The 18375-nt window shown below is 40.3% G+C and overlaps 1 protein-coding gene across 1 annotated transcript in view; it reads left to right on the top strand.

Moving 5' to 3' along the window:
- Positions 1-8790: 8790 nt before the first annotated feature.
- tnfaip6 (tumor necrosis factor, alpha-induced protein 6) overlaps positions 8791-18375 on the top strand; it is a 48304-nt gene continuing 38719 nt past the window's right edge. Inside the window, exons 1-2 of the mRNA XM_043694155.1 lie at positions 8791-9143; positions 16635-16772. Of these exons, the coding sequence (XP_043550090.1) occupies positions 9050-9143; positions 16635-16772 (232 nt within the window). The 5' untranslated portion in view covers positions 8791-9049. The remainder of the gene's footprint in view (positions 9144-16634; positions 16773-18375) is intronic.

Here is an 18375-nt window from a genome sequence, read left to right on the forward strand (position 1 = left end):
CTTTTCCAGCAACACATTTTTCAGCTTGACATATCAATGCAAAGCACAAAACATTTGCAAGCATCTCACCCCAGACATTCAAAGTGGTAATCCATTTCAGCCTCCTCTGAGGCACCCAGCATTGTCAGTCACTCAATTCAAAGAATTCCCACAGCGTGGAAGCAGGCCTATCTGCCCATTGAGTCCACACCTCCAACAAGCATCCCATGCAGATCCACAACCCAAAAGGCTACATTTCCCATGGCTAACCCACCTAGCCCACCCATGGCCGATCTACCTAACTAGTACACCTTTGAACTGTGGGAAGAAACTGGAGTTCCTGAACGAAACCCACACAGCCATGGGGAAAATGTTCAAATTCCACACAGACAGCCACCTGAGAATGGAATCAAATCTGGGTTGCTTGTGATGTGAGGCAGCAATGCTAACCAGTGAGCCATCATGCCACTCCAATTCACTCCACATTGTTGCAAGAAATGGTTGAAGATCCTGGATACTTCACAGGCTATAAATGCTGACAATCTTCTCATTACAGTGCTGAAGATTCACATTCTACAACCAATGACACTCCTAACAAAGCTATTCCAGTAAAGCTTCAGCATTGGCATATAATCAGGAATGTGAAAAATTGTCATATGCATGAAAAGCAGTGTAAATGTAACCCGGCAAATTGTCATTAATTAAGTCTCAGCAAAGTGATGTTGTTGACAATGCTATTAAGTGACACTTACTTCACAATAATGTATTCACTCATGCTTCATTGCATTCCTCCAGGGCAATACATTACAGCCTTGGTCTGAATATGGAAAAAAGATCTGGCCTCGCCAGTGATGGCTACATCCCTTAAACAAATTAAAAACAATCATTGACTGAACTTGTGAACAACTGTTCAGAGATCACTTTATGTGGTTCAATGTCAAGTTTTCTTTGAAAATGCCAGTCACTTGGCTTCACATATCTGGGAGAGAAAATTGATATCCGAGAGACCCTCTATCACAGCCTGGAAAAAACTGGAGGAATAAAGACAGAAGGTGATGGTGACCTTGACTGACACTGTTTACAGTCTGGTTGGCTCTAGTCTTTCCGCAGAGCATATATTTTGATTTTGAATCTCAGCCTGCATACACAGTTATGCTCTATCATAAATAATTCAAAAAGTTGAAAATCTCAACAGGTAAGACTGCATCATTTTTGCCCCAGTTCCCGACAGACACAATCTTCACCAGCATGACAAAAGGCTACAGGCAGTTTTGAATTTTATTTTTTCTAATGCTGTCAAAAAATGTAGAGGGTTTAAAAGACCAAATATTGATGTCTTTGGAAAATTAACTATAAAATACAGTGGATGCATTGAGAGGTGCTGTGTTTGTAAAGTTCGAATTGTTAAAATCTCTATCATTTTAGATCAATATTATCCTAGAGGAATTTATAATTGGAGGAGAACACAACACGAAAGTATCAAATATTTACTTTCCCCTACCCTCTCCAATCCTTCCAACATTCTACAGGATCTGTCTGTTAAGGGACCCTTTCCACTCATCCATCACTCCTAAGATCGGTTTCCTTTTCCCTAGAAACTTCCTGTGTAAGTGCTGAAGATGTCCTCTCATGTCGTCCATTCATATTATCCAGTAACTTCATCCAGGATGAAACAGTGATTCACTTGTACTTCTTTCAGCCTGGTGTACTGCATTCACTGAGGAGAAAGTGAGGTCTGCAGATGCTGGAGATCAGAGCTGAAAATGTGTTGCTGGAAAAGCGCAGCAGGTCAGGCAGCATCCAGGGAACAGGAGAATCGACGTTTCGGGCATTCCTGAAGAAGGGCTTATGCCCGAAACGTCGATTCTCCTGTTCCCTGGATGCTGCCTGACCTGCTGCGCTTTTCCAGCAACACATTTTCAGTACTGCATTCACTGCTTACATGCAATCACCTTTACACTGGTGAGACTAGACTGGGAAAACACTTTCCTTAATATCTCCTCTCCGTCCTGACCCTGAGTTTTCCGTCACTGACCTTAATTGATGAAATGGCGATACATCATGCAACGGTAAAGAAAACAAGTCAGAGTGAATTCAGCTACATTGAGTGTTTTGAGAGTAAGGTAAGGCTGGGTAGTCTTTATTGTAATGCTAGGAGTGCAATAGGTAAGACTGATGTGTTAATGTGTGAATTAACACATTGAAGTGTGATACTGTTGCCACTACAGAAACATGGTTAAGGGAAGGGCTAGTCTGGCAACTCAACATACCGGGGTATAAAGTCTTTAGACAAGACAGAAGAGGATGTAAATAACTGTGGTGGAGTAGCACTGTTAATTAAGGAATCAATTATTGGAATAAGGAGAAATGATAACAAATCATAAGGATGTACAGCATGGAAACAGACCCAACTTAAGCATGTTGATCAGATATTCTAAATTAATTTAGTCCCGTTTGTCAGCATTTGTCCCATATCCTTCTAAACTCTTTCTATTCATGTACCCATCAAGATGCTTTTCAAATGCTGTAATTGCACCAGCCTCCACCGCTTCTTTTGGCATACATGCACTGCCTCCTGCGTGAAAACGTTGTCCCTTAGGTCCCTTTTAAAACTTTCCCCTCTCACCTTAAATCTATGCCATCTACTTTTGGACTCCCTTACTTTGAGGAAAGGACCTTGATTATTCACCCAATCCATGTCCCTCATGATTTTATGAACTTCTATAAGGTCACCCCTCAGCCTCCGACACTCCAGGGAAAATAGCCCCAGCTTATTCAGCCTCTCACTGTAGCTCAAACCCTTAGATATCTTGGAAAGGTCTTCAATCATGGCTTTGTGGGTAAAATTTATGAATGTTGAGGGAGCAGTCACATTACTGGGAGTGTAGTATAGGGTCCTAAAGAGTCAGAAGGAAATAGAGGAGCAAATATGTAGATAGTTCACAGAGTTGCATCAAATCAAGTCCAGTCACCTGCTATGAATGCACAAGGTATTCCTGAAAGTGTGCATGGTGAAACAGCAAGAACAACAAACACCGCAACCACTGCATCTACAGCACAGAGTGGGGCAGTTACCATGGTAACACAACCCACACCTGCCCCTGTACCTTCCACACAGGTAAGGCGAGGAAGAAATACATAGGGTTTGGGACTGTATAGGGATGTGGGCTTAAAACTCAATTAAATGCTTTTAGATAACAAGCAATTTTTTAATAGTTGTAAATTTTATTAATCAGAGTATGACATATCTTAGTCAATGTTCCTAATACTTCTAACACCACGAAAAGCCTGATTCAGTGTCACTTTATTCATTGCACTTGGCCATGCAGAACCAGATGCTGCACTAATCCACAGAAAACAAACAACTTGTATTCTTGTAGCAAAACAATTTAGACTTTGAATTAAATTTTGACTTTAATTTACAGAAAAATGATCACGCTGCTTCACATAATCAGACAAAAATGAGTTCTGAGATAGAAAATGAGTGAAAGCTTAGACAAGGAGATGTTGGGTAAAAAAAAGGAGACTGAGGGGTTTAAGTTAATTCCAGAGCATGGCATCTACATGATTGAAGAGACAGCCCACAGTGGTGGAGTGAAAGAAGTGGGGTGGGGAGGCACAGGTGAACATATCTGAGAATTGCAGAGGCCACCTTGGTTATAGATCTTAAGAGGTAAAGTGCTGAAGGAATTTAAAAAAGAGGGAAAACTTTAAATTTGAAGCATAGTGAGCACGTGGTTAACTGTGAGATGGTGTGGCCATAAGACACAAGCAGAAATAGGCCATTTGGCTTATTGAATCTGTTCTGCCATTTGGTGAGATCTGCTGAGGGGTGACCTTATAAAGGTTTATAAAATCATGAGGGACATGGATAGGATAAATAGATAAAGTCTTTTCCCTGGGGTGGGGAGTCCAGAACTAGAGGGCATAGGTTTAGGATGAGAGAGGAAAGATATAAAAGAGGCCTAAGGGGCAACTTTTTCACACAGAGGGTAGTATGTGTATGGAATGAGCTGCCAGAGGAATTGGTGGAGGCTAGTACAATTGCAACATTTAAAAGGCATCTGGATGGGTATATGAATATGAAGGGTTTGGAGGGATATGGGCCGGGTGTTGCCAACTGGGACTAGATTGGGAAGGGATATCTGGTCAGCATGGACGAGTTGGACCAAAAGGCCTATTTCCATGCTGCACATCTCTATGACTCTATAACTCTATGAGGTGTGTAAGAGTAATAATCGAGTAATTATATCAGGGGATTTCAACTTTCTAAACATAAATTTGGATAGTCATAGTGTTATGGGTTTAGAAGGGGTGGATTTCATGAAATGTATCCAAAACATACGAAGGTTTAAATTTGTTCTGGACAAGGAGACAGGTGGCCTACAAAAAAACAGCTTTGGATTAGGGAAGGCAGATTTTATTAAAGTACAGCTCCTTTCAGATAAGTCCATAGTGGAGCAGTTGGAGGGCATTCAAAAAGCAGTTAAGGAGAGTACAGATCCAACATGTACCCTTTACAGGGAAATATAGGAGTAATAAGTTCAGGGAACCCCTGGATATCTAGGACAATTTAGAACTGGTTGAGGAAGAAGATGAAGAAAGCTTTGAGTAGTTCCAAAGGGACCAATTCAACTCTAGCCCTAGAGTAACATAGAATGTGTAAGAGGGAACTGAAGAAAGCAATTAGAAGAGCAAAAAGGGGCATGAGAAAAGACTTACGAGCAGGATTTGGGAGAATCTAAGATATTCTATAAATGTATTAAAGGAAAAAGGTTAACCAGGGAAAGAGTAGGATCCATTAGTGACCAAGGGGGCAATCTGTGTGTGAAGTTGCAGGATATTGGAAGGGTGTTGAATGAATGTTTCTCTTCAGTTTGCATTCTGGAAAAGCAGAACATAGGTACGGAATTCAGGAAAAGGAATTGTGAGGAACTTGCATAGTTTGATAAAGGAAATGGGGAGGTGTTGGAGGCTCAGGCTTAAAAACAGACAAATCTTCTGGCCTGGATGAATTGCATCCCAGGCAGTTATGGGATGCGAGGCAGGAAATTTCATCGGAAGGATGTGATAACACTAGAGGGGATACAGAGAAGGTTCACCAGGTTGTTGTCAGGGATGGAGCAATTGAGCTATAAGAAGAGATTTGATAGGCTTATTTTTTTTCTTTAGAGCAGAGAAGGCTGGAGGGTGGACTTGATGAAGTGTAGACGATTATGAGGGGTATAGACAGGGTACAAAGGAAACAGCTGTTCCCTTTTGTTAAAGGGTCAGTCATGAGGGGGCATAGTTTTAGGGTAAAGGACAGGAGATTCAGAGTGGATTTGAAAAAAAATCACTCAGGGGGTGGTGGGAATCTGGAATGCACTGCCTGGGATTTGGGATTTAATGCATCTTCAATGTAGTTAATGTCAGTGCCAAAGGGCCTTTTCTGCACTGCATTACTCTGACTCTCTCCCTCTTCAATTCTCTATTACACTCCAACACTGCTTTCCCTACTCTTGACCACCTCACTGTCTCAATGAAATTCATTGCTAAAACAATGAATATTATGTTGTCTTTCTACCGGGTACACTACAGCCTCTGGCCTTAACCTTGAGTTAAACAACTTCAGATCACAATCCATACTCCTATTTTGTCTCAGGCATAGAAGCTGCTAATAGAACACTGCTATGCCAGAGCCAGTGGGAATGGAAAATGTGTGGATTGATGCCAGCATTGGTCCTCTCTGCATTGGCATATTACATAGCTGAGATCTAATTGCTTTACCCTGGCCATATTCCCAACTAAAATAATCCTTTCTATCCTATTGGATTCTCCATGCGTTCCTGCCCTTGAACTGTTCTGCCATTGTCATTTATATCTCCTCAATACCCCATTGTTCCCTCCTCCCTATTGTTCTTTCCAGAGCCCTGTCTTATTGATCAACCCTAACATCTTTGGACACTGAGGAATGGAGATTAATATGAAATATTAACAGCCTCTACGCTCATACTGCCTGACCTACCAAATGATTCAAACATTTTCTGATTTTGTTTTAGATTTCCAGCATCTGTAATATCTTGCATTTGTCAGGACAATATTTCTTTTGTTTAATCATGACTCAATTAATCCTCTCTATGTGGCTTTGAGTAAATAAAAGCAAGTTCAAGAAAGTTCAAACTTGGCTATCATCAATCATAGACTACTCAAGCCAAGAAATAATTTACCCATCAGAGGCTTCCTCAAGGGGAAATATATGTATTACCTAACTTTCTGAAGTAAATAGCTAACAATTTTCTTTAGTATTGCATTTCTGCTAGTGTGGGACTCAATTTTAAGCTGGACCAGTGTGGTGGTGATGGGTGGATTGGGGTGGGGAAGAGTAGATGGCTCATTTCCGTGGAAGGCAAGTAAGCCAGCAGCCAACACATGAGAGAGAGCCCCACCCTATAGTACTTACATGCTTCAGGGGTCTAACTGAGGAGAAAGCGATACATTCGCACTTTAATACGAAAAAGTGTCACCTTCAAGAAGTGCCAGCCAATCTACTTTGCCGAGATAAGATAGCAGAGATAGCAGAGCTCAGCTGGCAGGAACTGCTGGGACTGCAGCAGTCCTTTGAAGAAGATAAGATGGGCACTGGAACCAGTTAGGCCCTGGGGGAGTAAGACTGGGATGGGATTCTAAGAGTCCTGGGAGGGGGGGAAGAAGGATTGAGTGATTGGGATTTGGAGTCGATAAAATGTGGAGTTGGAAACAGCACAGCAGGTCAAGCAGCATCAGAGGAGCAGGAGAGTTGACATTTTGAGCGGGGCCCTTCATCGACTCTCTGTTCCTCTGATGATGCTTGATCTGCTGTGCTTTCTCCAGCTCCATATTGACTGTGATTTTCCAGCATGTGCAGTCCTCACAGTCTCCAAATTGGGATTTAGAGGTCAGGCAGTGAGGAATGTAGGGAGGATGAGGTTGGCATCTTGGCAGGGGTATTCTCTGGTGCTCACAGAACAACTCCAACAAGTTATGTACTCTGCTCTCCTTGTTGTCTTCAAAAAAGTACTCCCATTTCTTCCTACCCACTAGCCATATTATAGTGTTGTCAACATGTTAGTCTGGTGACAAACTCAACTGACCTTTAACCAAAGATAGTGGAATCAAGGGTTATGGAGATAAGGCAGGATCAGGATACTGATTAGGAATGATCAGCCATGATCATATTGAATGGCGGTGCAGGCTCGAAGGGCCGAATGGCCTACTCCTGCACCTATTGTCTATTGTCTAATTCTTGGTTTTAAATATAGTTATTCGGCTACCAATTGCAGCGCCCTCCGACTTAATATATTCTTGGGAGGGGGATGGTGGTTTGCAGTTGAGGGGGCAGGTCTGAAATAGCTGGAAGTTGGGATCATTGGCACCCCTATATTGTATAGACCATAAGACCATAAGACCATAAGACATAGGAGTGGAAGTAAGGCCATTCGGCCCATCGAGTCCACTCCGCCATTCAATCATGGCTGATGCGCATTTCAGCTCCACTTACCAACATTCTCCCCGTAGCCCTTAATTCCTCTAGACAACAAGAATCTATCAATCTCGGCCTTGAAGACATTTAGCGTCCCGGCTTCCACTGCACTCCGTGGCAATGAATTCCACAGGCCCACCACTCTCTGGCTGAAGAAATGTCTCCGCATTTCTGTTCTGAAATGACCCCCTCTAATTCTAAGGCTGTGACCACGGGTCCTAGTCTCCTCGTCTAACTGAAACAATTTCCTAGCATCCACCTTTTCCAAGCCATGTATTATTTTGTACGTCTCTATTAAGTCTCCCCTTAATCTTCTAAACTCCAACGAATACAATCCCAGTATCCTCAGCCGTTCCTCATATGTTAGACCTGTCATTCCAGGGATCATCCGTGTGAATCTCCGCTGGACATGTTCCAGTGCCAGTATGTTCTTCCTGAGGTGTGGGGACCAAAACTGGACACAGTACTCCAAATGGGGCTTAACCAGAGCTTTATAAAGTATGCATCACCACCACTCCCCGTCACCACCAAAACGACAGCCAACAGATGGTGTAAAACCCAGCCCTTGCTACTGGATATCTAGAAGAGGTATGTACAGTTTGGAAACCCACAGATTGGTGTCAATTTGTTACAGGTGTAAGATGGGCACAACTCTAAAATGGACTTTTGTATGTTTAAAAAGAGGCTGTATTAAGTAGAATGTAAATGCTGAGAATCAGAAATAAAAGTATAAAATGCTGGAATTAAGGAGCATGTCTGTGTTCTGCTATTAACTGTCCATTTTTCTCTCTTTTACACTATTCATAAAGCTTGCAATATAATTTTTGTTTTTATTTAAATGTGTGTGGTCTGGCAACCTTTTGTCCTACATGTCTGCTGTGAAGGTTGAAAATGGACTATCTTTTAGGTGATTTCAATTTTGGAAATAAATTGTTTTCATGGCATCATTTACAATAATGCCCTGAAATAGTACAGAAGCAGTGAAATCTGCAAACAAAATAAGGTCCCCTCTTTAGAATACAGGGATTGGAATTCATACCTACACAGCCCAAGAACATGATACTTGTTCTTGGACTTTGGGGATGGGGAAACAGAAAACCACAAAGTTGAAGTAGATGTGCTTTTAATTCTAATGTCTTACACAGTGACTGCATTGTCTCAGCTGAGCTATGGTAAATCAGCTGCCAACCCTGTCTACATGCATTCTCCAAGAGACTAAACTAGAATAAAGGGGAAATAAATGCTGAATTGTTACTTAGAAAACCATCACACATCTAACCATCACTCTCATTTTAATTAAAATGTTCATTAATTATAGCATATTTGATATTACTCTGAAACCACTTAAAATAACAATTGTCCACATTACAATTGGAGTACTGTTATACTACAGCAACTGCAGTCTTAGCAACTACAATGACCTCACAGCTATTAAACAGTTAGGAAATAACGTCTGGAGACCAGATGTTGGAGCACCACGTAATTTACTGGAAGCTACATCTATTTGAGACTATTACAGCACTAAACATTTACTAGAACACCCTCAAACCTTGAGGTACGACTGTTACCATGCTTTTGACATTCTTTTTTTTTGTTTTACTATGGCATGAGACAGTCACCTGGGGGCTGAAGAATGGAGTACTGCACAACTCAATATGGTTAGGTAAGGCTGTGGTTGTTTCCTGTGTTATATCTCCTATTTTGTTTTAAAAATGACAAATTAATTTCAGCACAGAGCAAGATCTTTATTTCATCTGGTGCTCTAAAGCAGGAGGAAGATTGTTATTTCATTTGGTGCTGTAAAATTGGGTTTTAATTTCTTAACATGAACATTTTGGCTCATTTGTTGTTAATGTTCAAACTATTGAGAATCTGCGACTGGCATATCTTTTGATGCTTCAAAATTCTGTAATCTACCAAAATATATGGGGTCCAAACTATTACCTTTTAGATGATCATCTCATTTTTGTATAACTCATTGATTGTCTGAAACATTTCTTTAATTTTTAAAGTTCATGTCAAAAAATCACAAACATTATATGTGAATAAATAGACGGAATTACAGTATACTGTAAAACATACTGTTTCACCAAAATGTAAATAGAGGCTTAAGGGTTGATCTCAGCAGTACTTTGGCTCAGGGAATGTTTAAAGAAAAAGTGTTCCCATTCCTTGTTTAAAATGGAAATAGGTGAATATAGCAAGAAATACTTTGGGAATTGGTGGATACATTTACAAAAGACCTCCTTAAATGCTGTAAAATTTTACAATCTCCAAAAGTCCTAGCTAGAAAGTGTGCCGTTGGTGGATATTGAGTAAGGATAGTGTCTGTGATTTCTGTGATCCTTATCACTACCAAACAGTTATCACACTCACTTTCAGTCTCATACAAATAATAGTTTCACAGCTCATAAATCTTTGGTTCAGAGAATGCTTAAATTACACGAAGAGACCATGTGTGTGTGCCTGCAAGAGCAGTTTAATTTGCCCCATTCTCTAATCTTTCACTATAGCCCTTCAACCTTTTTCTTTTTAGGTGCTTACCTCAAAGCCAAAACTGAATCTACCTTCACCACACTCTCAGGCAGATCCAAATCACTTAGTGCATAAAATAAGATTTCCTCATTCATTGCCTTTTTGGGCCAGACCGGGGCTTGGGGGGGAGTGGGGGCGCGGGGGACGGAGTGAGTCACCTTATGTCCATTTCCTTGAGTTTTCAACTCTTTTACCAACAATAACAGTTTCTCCCTATTGACTCTGGCTAGACCCTTCAGGACTTTCACACCTTTATCTAATCTCTTTTCACCCCCTATTCTCGGAAAATAACCACAGCTTCTCCATTTTTTGTATATCTTTCCTTGACACCATTTTTTGTATATCTTTTCGGCATCTTCTCCAAAGTCCTCACATCCTTCCTGAAGAGTGGCACTCAGAATTGGACACAATACACCAGATAAGATTGAACGAGAGTTTTGTAAAGGTTCCTTATAACTTCTTTTCATTTGTATCCTATGACTGTATTCATAAAGTTCTGGATTCTATTTGATGTTTTAACAACTTTCAAAAGTTGCCCTATTACCTTCCCTGATTTGCAGACTTATACCCCCAGGTTCCAGCACTCCTTTAGAATTGTACCCTTTATGATAGGAGGCCAGTTCCACAATTGGTGTGGTGCAGATTAATGCCATTGCATGAATTTAATTCCTCATTCTGTCTGAGGTATTTCCCTACCTTATCCCATGGTATAATCATCTAAATAAGGCATGATTAGCAATGCTTGGTACACTGTAGTGAAGGATGATAGCAGAGAAACTCCCTGTACCGGTCATGCAGTTGCCAAGCTGCACAGATGTTCGGATCGCCCTTGCATCTGGTATCATGCAAAGTCAGCAGTGAGACAAGAGAGTGTAGCAGCTTACCATTCTTGCAATTACGTCTGAGGGTAGGTTAGATGAAAAAGTGTGACATTTGAAATCACTTGCAGTTTTGGCAAGGAGTCTATCACCATTACTTTCATTTATTTTAAACTCCATTTCCTCACTCTTCTCACCACTAAATGTCATCTGGCATTCATTCCATCAGCCTGTCTGTGTCCTTTTGAACTCTTATTATTTTCACAGTACTTCCAAGGTTTGCGTTAACTGCACATGAGGAACAAAATTCAAATAAAAAGATTGCTCTTCAGCATCAAATTAATAAAGATGTTCCTTTCTAAACATTTAGTGTTTATTGGTGATGGAAAACCAAATAGATACAAAGCTGTTGTGATGCATTCACAAACCAGATTTTCACATCTGTACACACATACATTCCGCTCTCTTTCTTGTCTTGTGAAATAATTCTCTCATTAGAACAGGAGGGCAAAGTGGTAAGAGTGATCATAATCTGTTCATTCACTTTTTGTTTGATTATTTGGGCATTGGCAATTCTTCAATATTGACTTTATGTTTTAAGAAACAAAATACTATAGGTTGACAATGTGATTTAACTGTTTTTATGTTTCATATTCAGTTCATTTGACTAAAGCTTTTAGATAACAAAATCCAGGAGCAAAATTAGGCCATTTGGCTTGTTGAGTTTGCCCCACATTTCAATCATCGTTGGTACATTTCACAACTCCACTCTTTTACCTTTCCCTTATAACTCTTGATCCCATTACTAATCAAGAGCCAATCTATCTCTGTCTTAAATACTCTGAATTACTTGGCCTTCACTGTCTTCTGTGGCAATGAGTTCCACAGATTTATCACCTTCTAACTGAAGAAACTCCTCCTCATCTCAGTTCTAAAGGGCTGTCCCTTTACTTTGATGCTGTGCCCTTGGGTCCTGGTCTCTCCTACCATTGGAAATATCTTCTCCATGACCATTCTGTCCAGGCCTCTCAATATTTTGTAAGTGTCAATGAGATCTCCCTCATCCTTCTAATCTCCACTGAGTACAGACCCAAAGTCCTCAACCGCCTCTCATTTGACAAGCCCTTCATCCTCAGGATCATTCTTGTGAACGTCCTCTGGATTCTCTCCAATGCCAGTATATCCTTCGTTTGAAACAGACCCCAAAACTGCTCAAAATGTTCTAAATGTGGTCTTACCAGAGCCTTATGTAACCTCAGCATTTCATCTCTGTTCTCGTATTCTTGTCTTCTTGAAATGAATGCTAATGTTGAATTTGCATTCCTAACTTCCAATTAAGACAATTCTGAGCTAGGATTGTGAAGTCCCTTTATGCTTCAGACTTCTGAAACCTTTCCCAATTCACAAAATTGTCCGCGCCTTTATTCTTCCTAACATAGTGCATAATCTCACACTTTACCACACTGTATTTCATCTGCCATTTCTTTTCTCAATGTCCTAGCCTGCCCCTTCATATATCTTTGTATCATCTGCAAATTCAGCAACAATGCCTTCAGTTCTTTCACCTAGATCATTAATGCATAATATGAATCATTGTCATCTCAACACTGACCCCTGCAAATCTCCGCTAGTCACCAGCTGCTATCCTGAAAAAGATCCCTTTATTCCCACTCTCTGTCTTCTGCCAGTCAACCAATCCTCTATCCATGCCAGTAGCTTTCCCCTCACACTGTGGGCTCTTCTTTTATTTAGCAGCCTCCTGTATGGCATCTTGTCAAAGGCCTTCTGGAAATCCAAACAGATCACAACCACTGGCTCTCCTTTACCTAACTTTCTTTTTACCTCTTCAAAGAACTCTGACAGATTTGTCAGGCATGGTGTCCCCTTGACGAAGCCATGCTGACTCAACCGTATTTTACTACACACTTCCAAAACCTCCACAATCTCATCCTTAATAATGGACTGTAAAATGTTACCAATGAATGAGGTCAGGCTAAGCAGTCCATAATTTTGTGTCTTCTGCCTCCCTTTCTCCTTAAACAGAGGTGCAATATTAGTTATTTTCCAGTCCTATGAGACTGTCCCTGACTCCAGTTTTTTTTTCCCTAGAAGATCGCCATCAACACTTCAACAATCTTCTCAGCTATCTCCTTCAGAAATCTAGTGTTCTCTATCCAGTTCAGGTGATTTATCCATCTTCAGTCCTTTCAGCTTCCCCAGCACCTTCTCCTCAGCCTTTGGTCACTACACTCACCTCTGCCCAGATTCTTTTGAAGTTCTGCTATGCTACTGCAGTCTTTCACCATGAACACTGATGCAAAGTATCTATTCACTTGCCCGTCATTTCTTTGTACCCATTACTTTCTCCAGCCTCATTTTCTCACAGTCTAATATTCACTTCTGCCTCTCTCTTACTTATTACATATTCAAATAAAAACCTCTTGCTATCTTCTTTTATTTTATTAGCTAGCTCACCCTCGTACTTCATCTTCTCCCCCCTAATTGTTTCTTTTGTTGTCCTCTGCTAGTTTTTAAAGGCTTCCCAATAACTTTTCTTCCTTGGGATGATTTTCTGCTGTGCCTCCCAAATTAACCTCAAAAGCCCCTTCCATTGTTGCTCCACCATTTTCCCTTCTAGGCTCCCTTTCCAATCAACTCTGGCCAGTTCCTCCCTCATGTAATTGTCGTTACCTTTACTCAATTGCAATATATCTGATTCAAGCTTCTCTTTCTCAAACCGCAGCGTGAATCTGTTATATTATGGTCACTGCACCCGAGGGGTTCCTTCACCGAATCAACTCTGCTTCAATGAACATCACAAAATCCAGAATTGCCTGTTCTACAGTGCTCTACAGCAAGCTGCTCCAAAAGGTTTCTTGTGCAGTTGCTCAACTTTATCCACAGATTCTACAACTTCCAACTCTCTATCACCAATTGCTATCGAATTATTTTAATTTCTTACTAATAATGCAAACCCATCCCCCTACCCATCTTCAAGAAAGCATAGCCTTGAATATTTTGTTCTGAGCCCTGATACCCTTGCGGTCATATGTCTGAGATGCCCACAACATTGTACCAGTCAATTTCAATCTGCGCTACAAGCTCATTTACCTTGTTTGTATACTGTATGCATTTAAGTACAACATCTTCAGACCTGTGTTGACAGCCCCCTTTCTCATAGTTGTCCCCTTATCTGCTGTGCCTGAAGTTCTCCTGAGCTTCTTCATACTCCCTGTCCTAATACTTGTTGTGGAAACTGTGATAACCTCTGCTGAGCCTTCCCCTTCTAAGTATTTCCATTAGTTTCCATTTAAGTGAACCCAATAAAGTCCTACCCACAGTCCTAGTTATGAGATTCACCAGGACTCTGGTCCAAGCAAGATTCAAGTAAAGCCTGTCCCATTGAAACCATTCCTTCTGTCCCCAGTACTTATGCCATTGCCCCATGAGTTTGAATAATTTCTCCCACACCAACCCTTAAGCCACACGTTTATCTCTTTAATTTTGTTGACCCTGTGCCAATTAGCTCATGGCTCAAGTAGCAATCTGGAGATTATTACCTTTTTAGCACTGCTTCTTAATTTAGTCCCTAACTGCTCAAAATTCCCTCAGCAGACCCTCTTTCCTCTTTGTGCCTTGTATCGTTGGTCCCAATGTGGGACATGACAACTAAATCTTTCCCCTCCGGCTCCAAATTTCTCTGAAGCCCAAATGAAATATCCTGATGCGAGCACCAGGTAGGCAAGAGAACTTTCGGGACTCTCCATCCTGGCCACAGAGAATAGTGTCTATTCCCCTGACTATACTGTCACCAGTTACAACCACATTTCTGTTGTCTCCTCCCTCCTGAATGGCTTGCAGTATCATGGTGCTATGATGGTTTGCTAATCCTTCCTGCAAACCTTGCTCTCATTCACGTGGGAAGGAAGAATCGCAAATCTCTTGGACAAGCTCAGGGGCTGAAGTTCTTTTAGCACTATCTTGTGGATCACTCTATCTGCCTTGCTCATAATCACATCCTTTTGTCCCTGATCATTGACCAAATTTGAGGAGGTTAATCTCAGGGATGTGACTGCCTCCTGAAACACAATTTCCAGGTAATTCTCCCCCTCTCTGATGTGTCTCAGTGTTTGAAGCTCAGACTTCAACTCATCAAATCTGAGGTAGAGTCCCTCAAGCAACCAACACTTGCTACTGATGTTGTCACTATGCAGCACAATGAAGTCTATCAGCTCCCACATCATGAAGTACAATACATAGCCTGGCCCTGCATCTCTATTCTATTTAGTTTTTTAATTTTTTTTTTAAAATCCTGCTTGCCTTTTAGTTTGTAACCTGTAAACATTTCCCGATTTACCTTCAACGTGAAAGTAACCTACAATAGATGATCAAATTAGCAGCCATTACCAACCAATGAGCTGACAGTTTTGTCACTCTTTCTTTTGTGCTGGACCCCATTCCAAGGCTTCAATTTATCCAGTAAAAAGACCTAACAAACTAAGAACTAAAATAGCAAACAAAACCACCTCGTCCCCTCTGCACCAAATTCCTACACTGCTCCAAATTTGCCAAACTAAATATTAACTCAGGCCATGTCTCATTCCAGATGTGATCTCTCCACCTTGACCATGTGCAGACTACTGGTCATGCACATTTAATAAGCCTTCTTTAAATAGAGCTGAACTAAGCTGAGATGACTCGCAATAGTTAAGCTTCAATAATAACCAACGCATGTTAAGGCCCCATTCAGGCTTTCAGTAATTGACTCATAACTGTTCATCAGTCAGCTGAGTCAGCTACTTTATTAACCTTTTAACTAGACTACTTAGTTTTAAACTTTTAAAATGGAGAAACATTTAGCTGTTCCATTCCTATGCTGCCTCCAAGTCCCTCAAACTATATATTCATTCGGGTTGTGTCTCACTCTGGTTGTGGTCTCTCGTTCCTGACCATAGATAGCTTACTCTTGACCAATATTATTTCTTCATACTAAGATTCACCTTTTAGTGAAACACTCCAACCATCTTTATGACATGGGAATATGAACATATTCAGAAACATGTTTTTTTGTGTTATGACTCAAGTTTTTCCAGACTATTCCCCTTACAATGAAAGATAATTTGACCCTTGGTCTCCAAAATCTGAGTTTCCACCATTCCCAAGGAAGTTAAAAATATTTGTTTTAAAAGTTTCATTAAGTGTGTCACACAGTAGATACAACCACAGCCCTCGGTGTCCTTGTCTATTTTATCTGTAATATTATGAGTCATATCCCCTCATATTGCAATATTTACTTTAATAGAAAAGTAGCACCACAACTTTTATTTTAAAATTATCTTGTATTTAACATTTTTATTCATATGCCCATCTACTTATTCTGAACTATAAAAGTATTTGTTGCTTCATTTCCACAGCAGTAAAACAAAATGACAGAAGTAGGAAACAAAAGCAAGCTTATCTTTTTATATATTGGATATAAAATAGACAGGCAAGAAGCTGGAAGAGCACAGCAAGCCAGGCAGCATCAGGAGGTAAAAAAGTCAACATTTCAGGTGTAGCCCTTCTCCAGTCCTGAAGAAGGGTTACACCTGAAATGTCGACTTCTCCATCTCCTGACACTACCCAGCTTGCTTTGTCTTCCAGCTTCTTGCCTGTCTATTTTAGATTCCAGCATCTGCAGTTTTTTTTTTGTCTTTTTATATATTGGAAGCTAAACTGAAAGGTTTGACTTCTCACTGCATAGAAAGTAGATTGTACAGAATTTTTCAAAACTGATGTATTGTTTTGTCATGTAATTACAGAACAAGCAGCTGGTGTTTATCACAGAGAGTCGCGCAAAGGAAAATATCAGCTCACCTTGAAAGAAGCTAAAGTGGTCTGTAACTATGAAGGAGGCACCCTTGCAACGTATAAACAATTAGAGTTAGCTCAGCGTATAGGTAGGAAAGAGTCTGTGCATTTAACATTTTGGATGAAATGTCATTAAGTTAAACATGTGATTGGCGCAGTGTTATTAATTGCACAATGAGCAGTGACCTTTATGAATGTGATATTGTTTTTTTTCTGTGAAAGAGCAGAACTGAAGAACTTCACTGTGGAAATAATACCAGATTCCTGTTGCATAATCATAATAGTAATGATAAAGACATGCATCACTTACATGAACCACTTATTCATCAAATTCCTAGAATTAATTTTCCCTAGGAAAATAAAGGAATCTTTCCATGATTGCAACACTTTAGATTGGTCCTGAGGGTGAAAGCAGCTCTCTGTCACTGGACAAACCATCTTATATTACAAACATGTTTTGAACTGAAATAATATCTGCTTTATAGTTAAAAATTAGCCCAATGGTAAGTGAAACTTTCTGTTGAAGAATTATCGATCTGAAATGTAAATTTTATTTCAGTCCGAAGATCCTGCCTGATCTGCTGGGCATTTTTCTTTTGTCCTTATTCAAGAGAAATTTTATGACCTAAAATGAGCTTTAAAATGTTAAACAATCCATCCAAGCCAATTGAGGAAACAATTTTAAACAGCTTACTTTTACTTATTTGTTTTTTTCTTTTTCCTCATTCTGTTTCCTAATTATTATCCTGTATGCCTGACTAACCTGTTTTTTAAAAACTATCCTCGTATTTATTTAAATATTTTCCTTCTGTTTCGCTGGTCTCTCAAATTGAAGGCATTATAAAATTGTAATACAAATGGCTGAAAGTCACAGGATTCTTTTCTGTTAGTCTTGATTCAGAGATTCAAAGCTTTCCGTTGTTGTGTCATAGACAAAACTAAATCAATCCTTGAGATTAATTTCATATAACTGACATAAGCACATTGCTGTTGCACAATGTTTCTCAGGCGTACAATTCCAGGATAATAATTAGGAAACAGAATGAGGAAAAAGAAAAAAACAAATAAGTAAAAGTAAGCTGTTTAAAATTGTTTCCTCAATTGGCTTGGATGGATTGTTTAACATTTTAAAGCTCATTTTAGGTCATAAAATTTCTCTTGAAAACGGACAAAAGAAAAACGCCCAGCAGGTCAGGCAGGATCTTCGGACTGAAATAAAATTTACATTTCAGATCCTTTCAACTGGCAGTCTGATTGTTTGCTGGTGAAGTACAGTCATCAGTACCATAGAATCTCAAACTGTTACAATGCAAAAAGAGGCCATTCAGAGTCATGTCTGAAGTAGCTCTCCAACAAACACAAAGACCAAACCTTTGACTGGGCAACACAGTGGCTTAGTGGTTAGCACTTCTGCCTCATAGTGCCAGGGACCCAGGTTTGATTCCAGCTTTGGTGACTGTCTGTGTGGAGTTTGTACATTCTCCCTGGGTCTGCATGGGCTTGCTCTGGTTTCCCCACACAGTCTAAACATGTGCAGGTTAAGTGGATTGGCAATGCTAAATTGCCCATAGAGGAATGTTAAGGCTAGGAAGATTAACCAGGGGAAATGCAGGATTACAGATGTAAAGTAAGGGGGTGGGTCTGGGTTGGGTGCTGTTTGGAGGGACAGTGAAAACTGGAAGGGTCAAATAG

This window comes from Chiloscyllium plagiosum, chromosome 7, assembly GCF_004010195.1.
Source record: "Chiloscyllium plagiosum isolate BGI_BamShark_2017 chromosome 7, ASM401019v2, whole genome shotgun sequence".
In the NCBI taxonomy this organism is placed as follows: Eukaryota; Metazoa; Chordata; class Chondrichthyes; order Orectolobiformes; family Hemiscylliidae; genus Chiloscyllium; species Chiloscyllium plagiosum.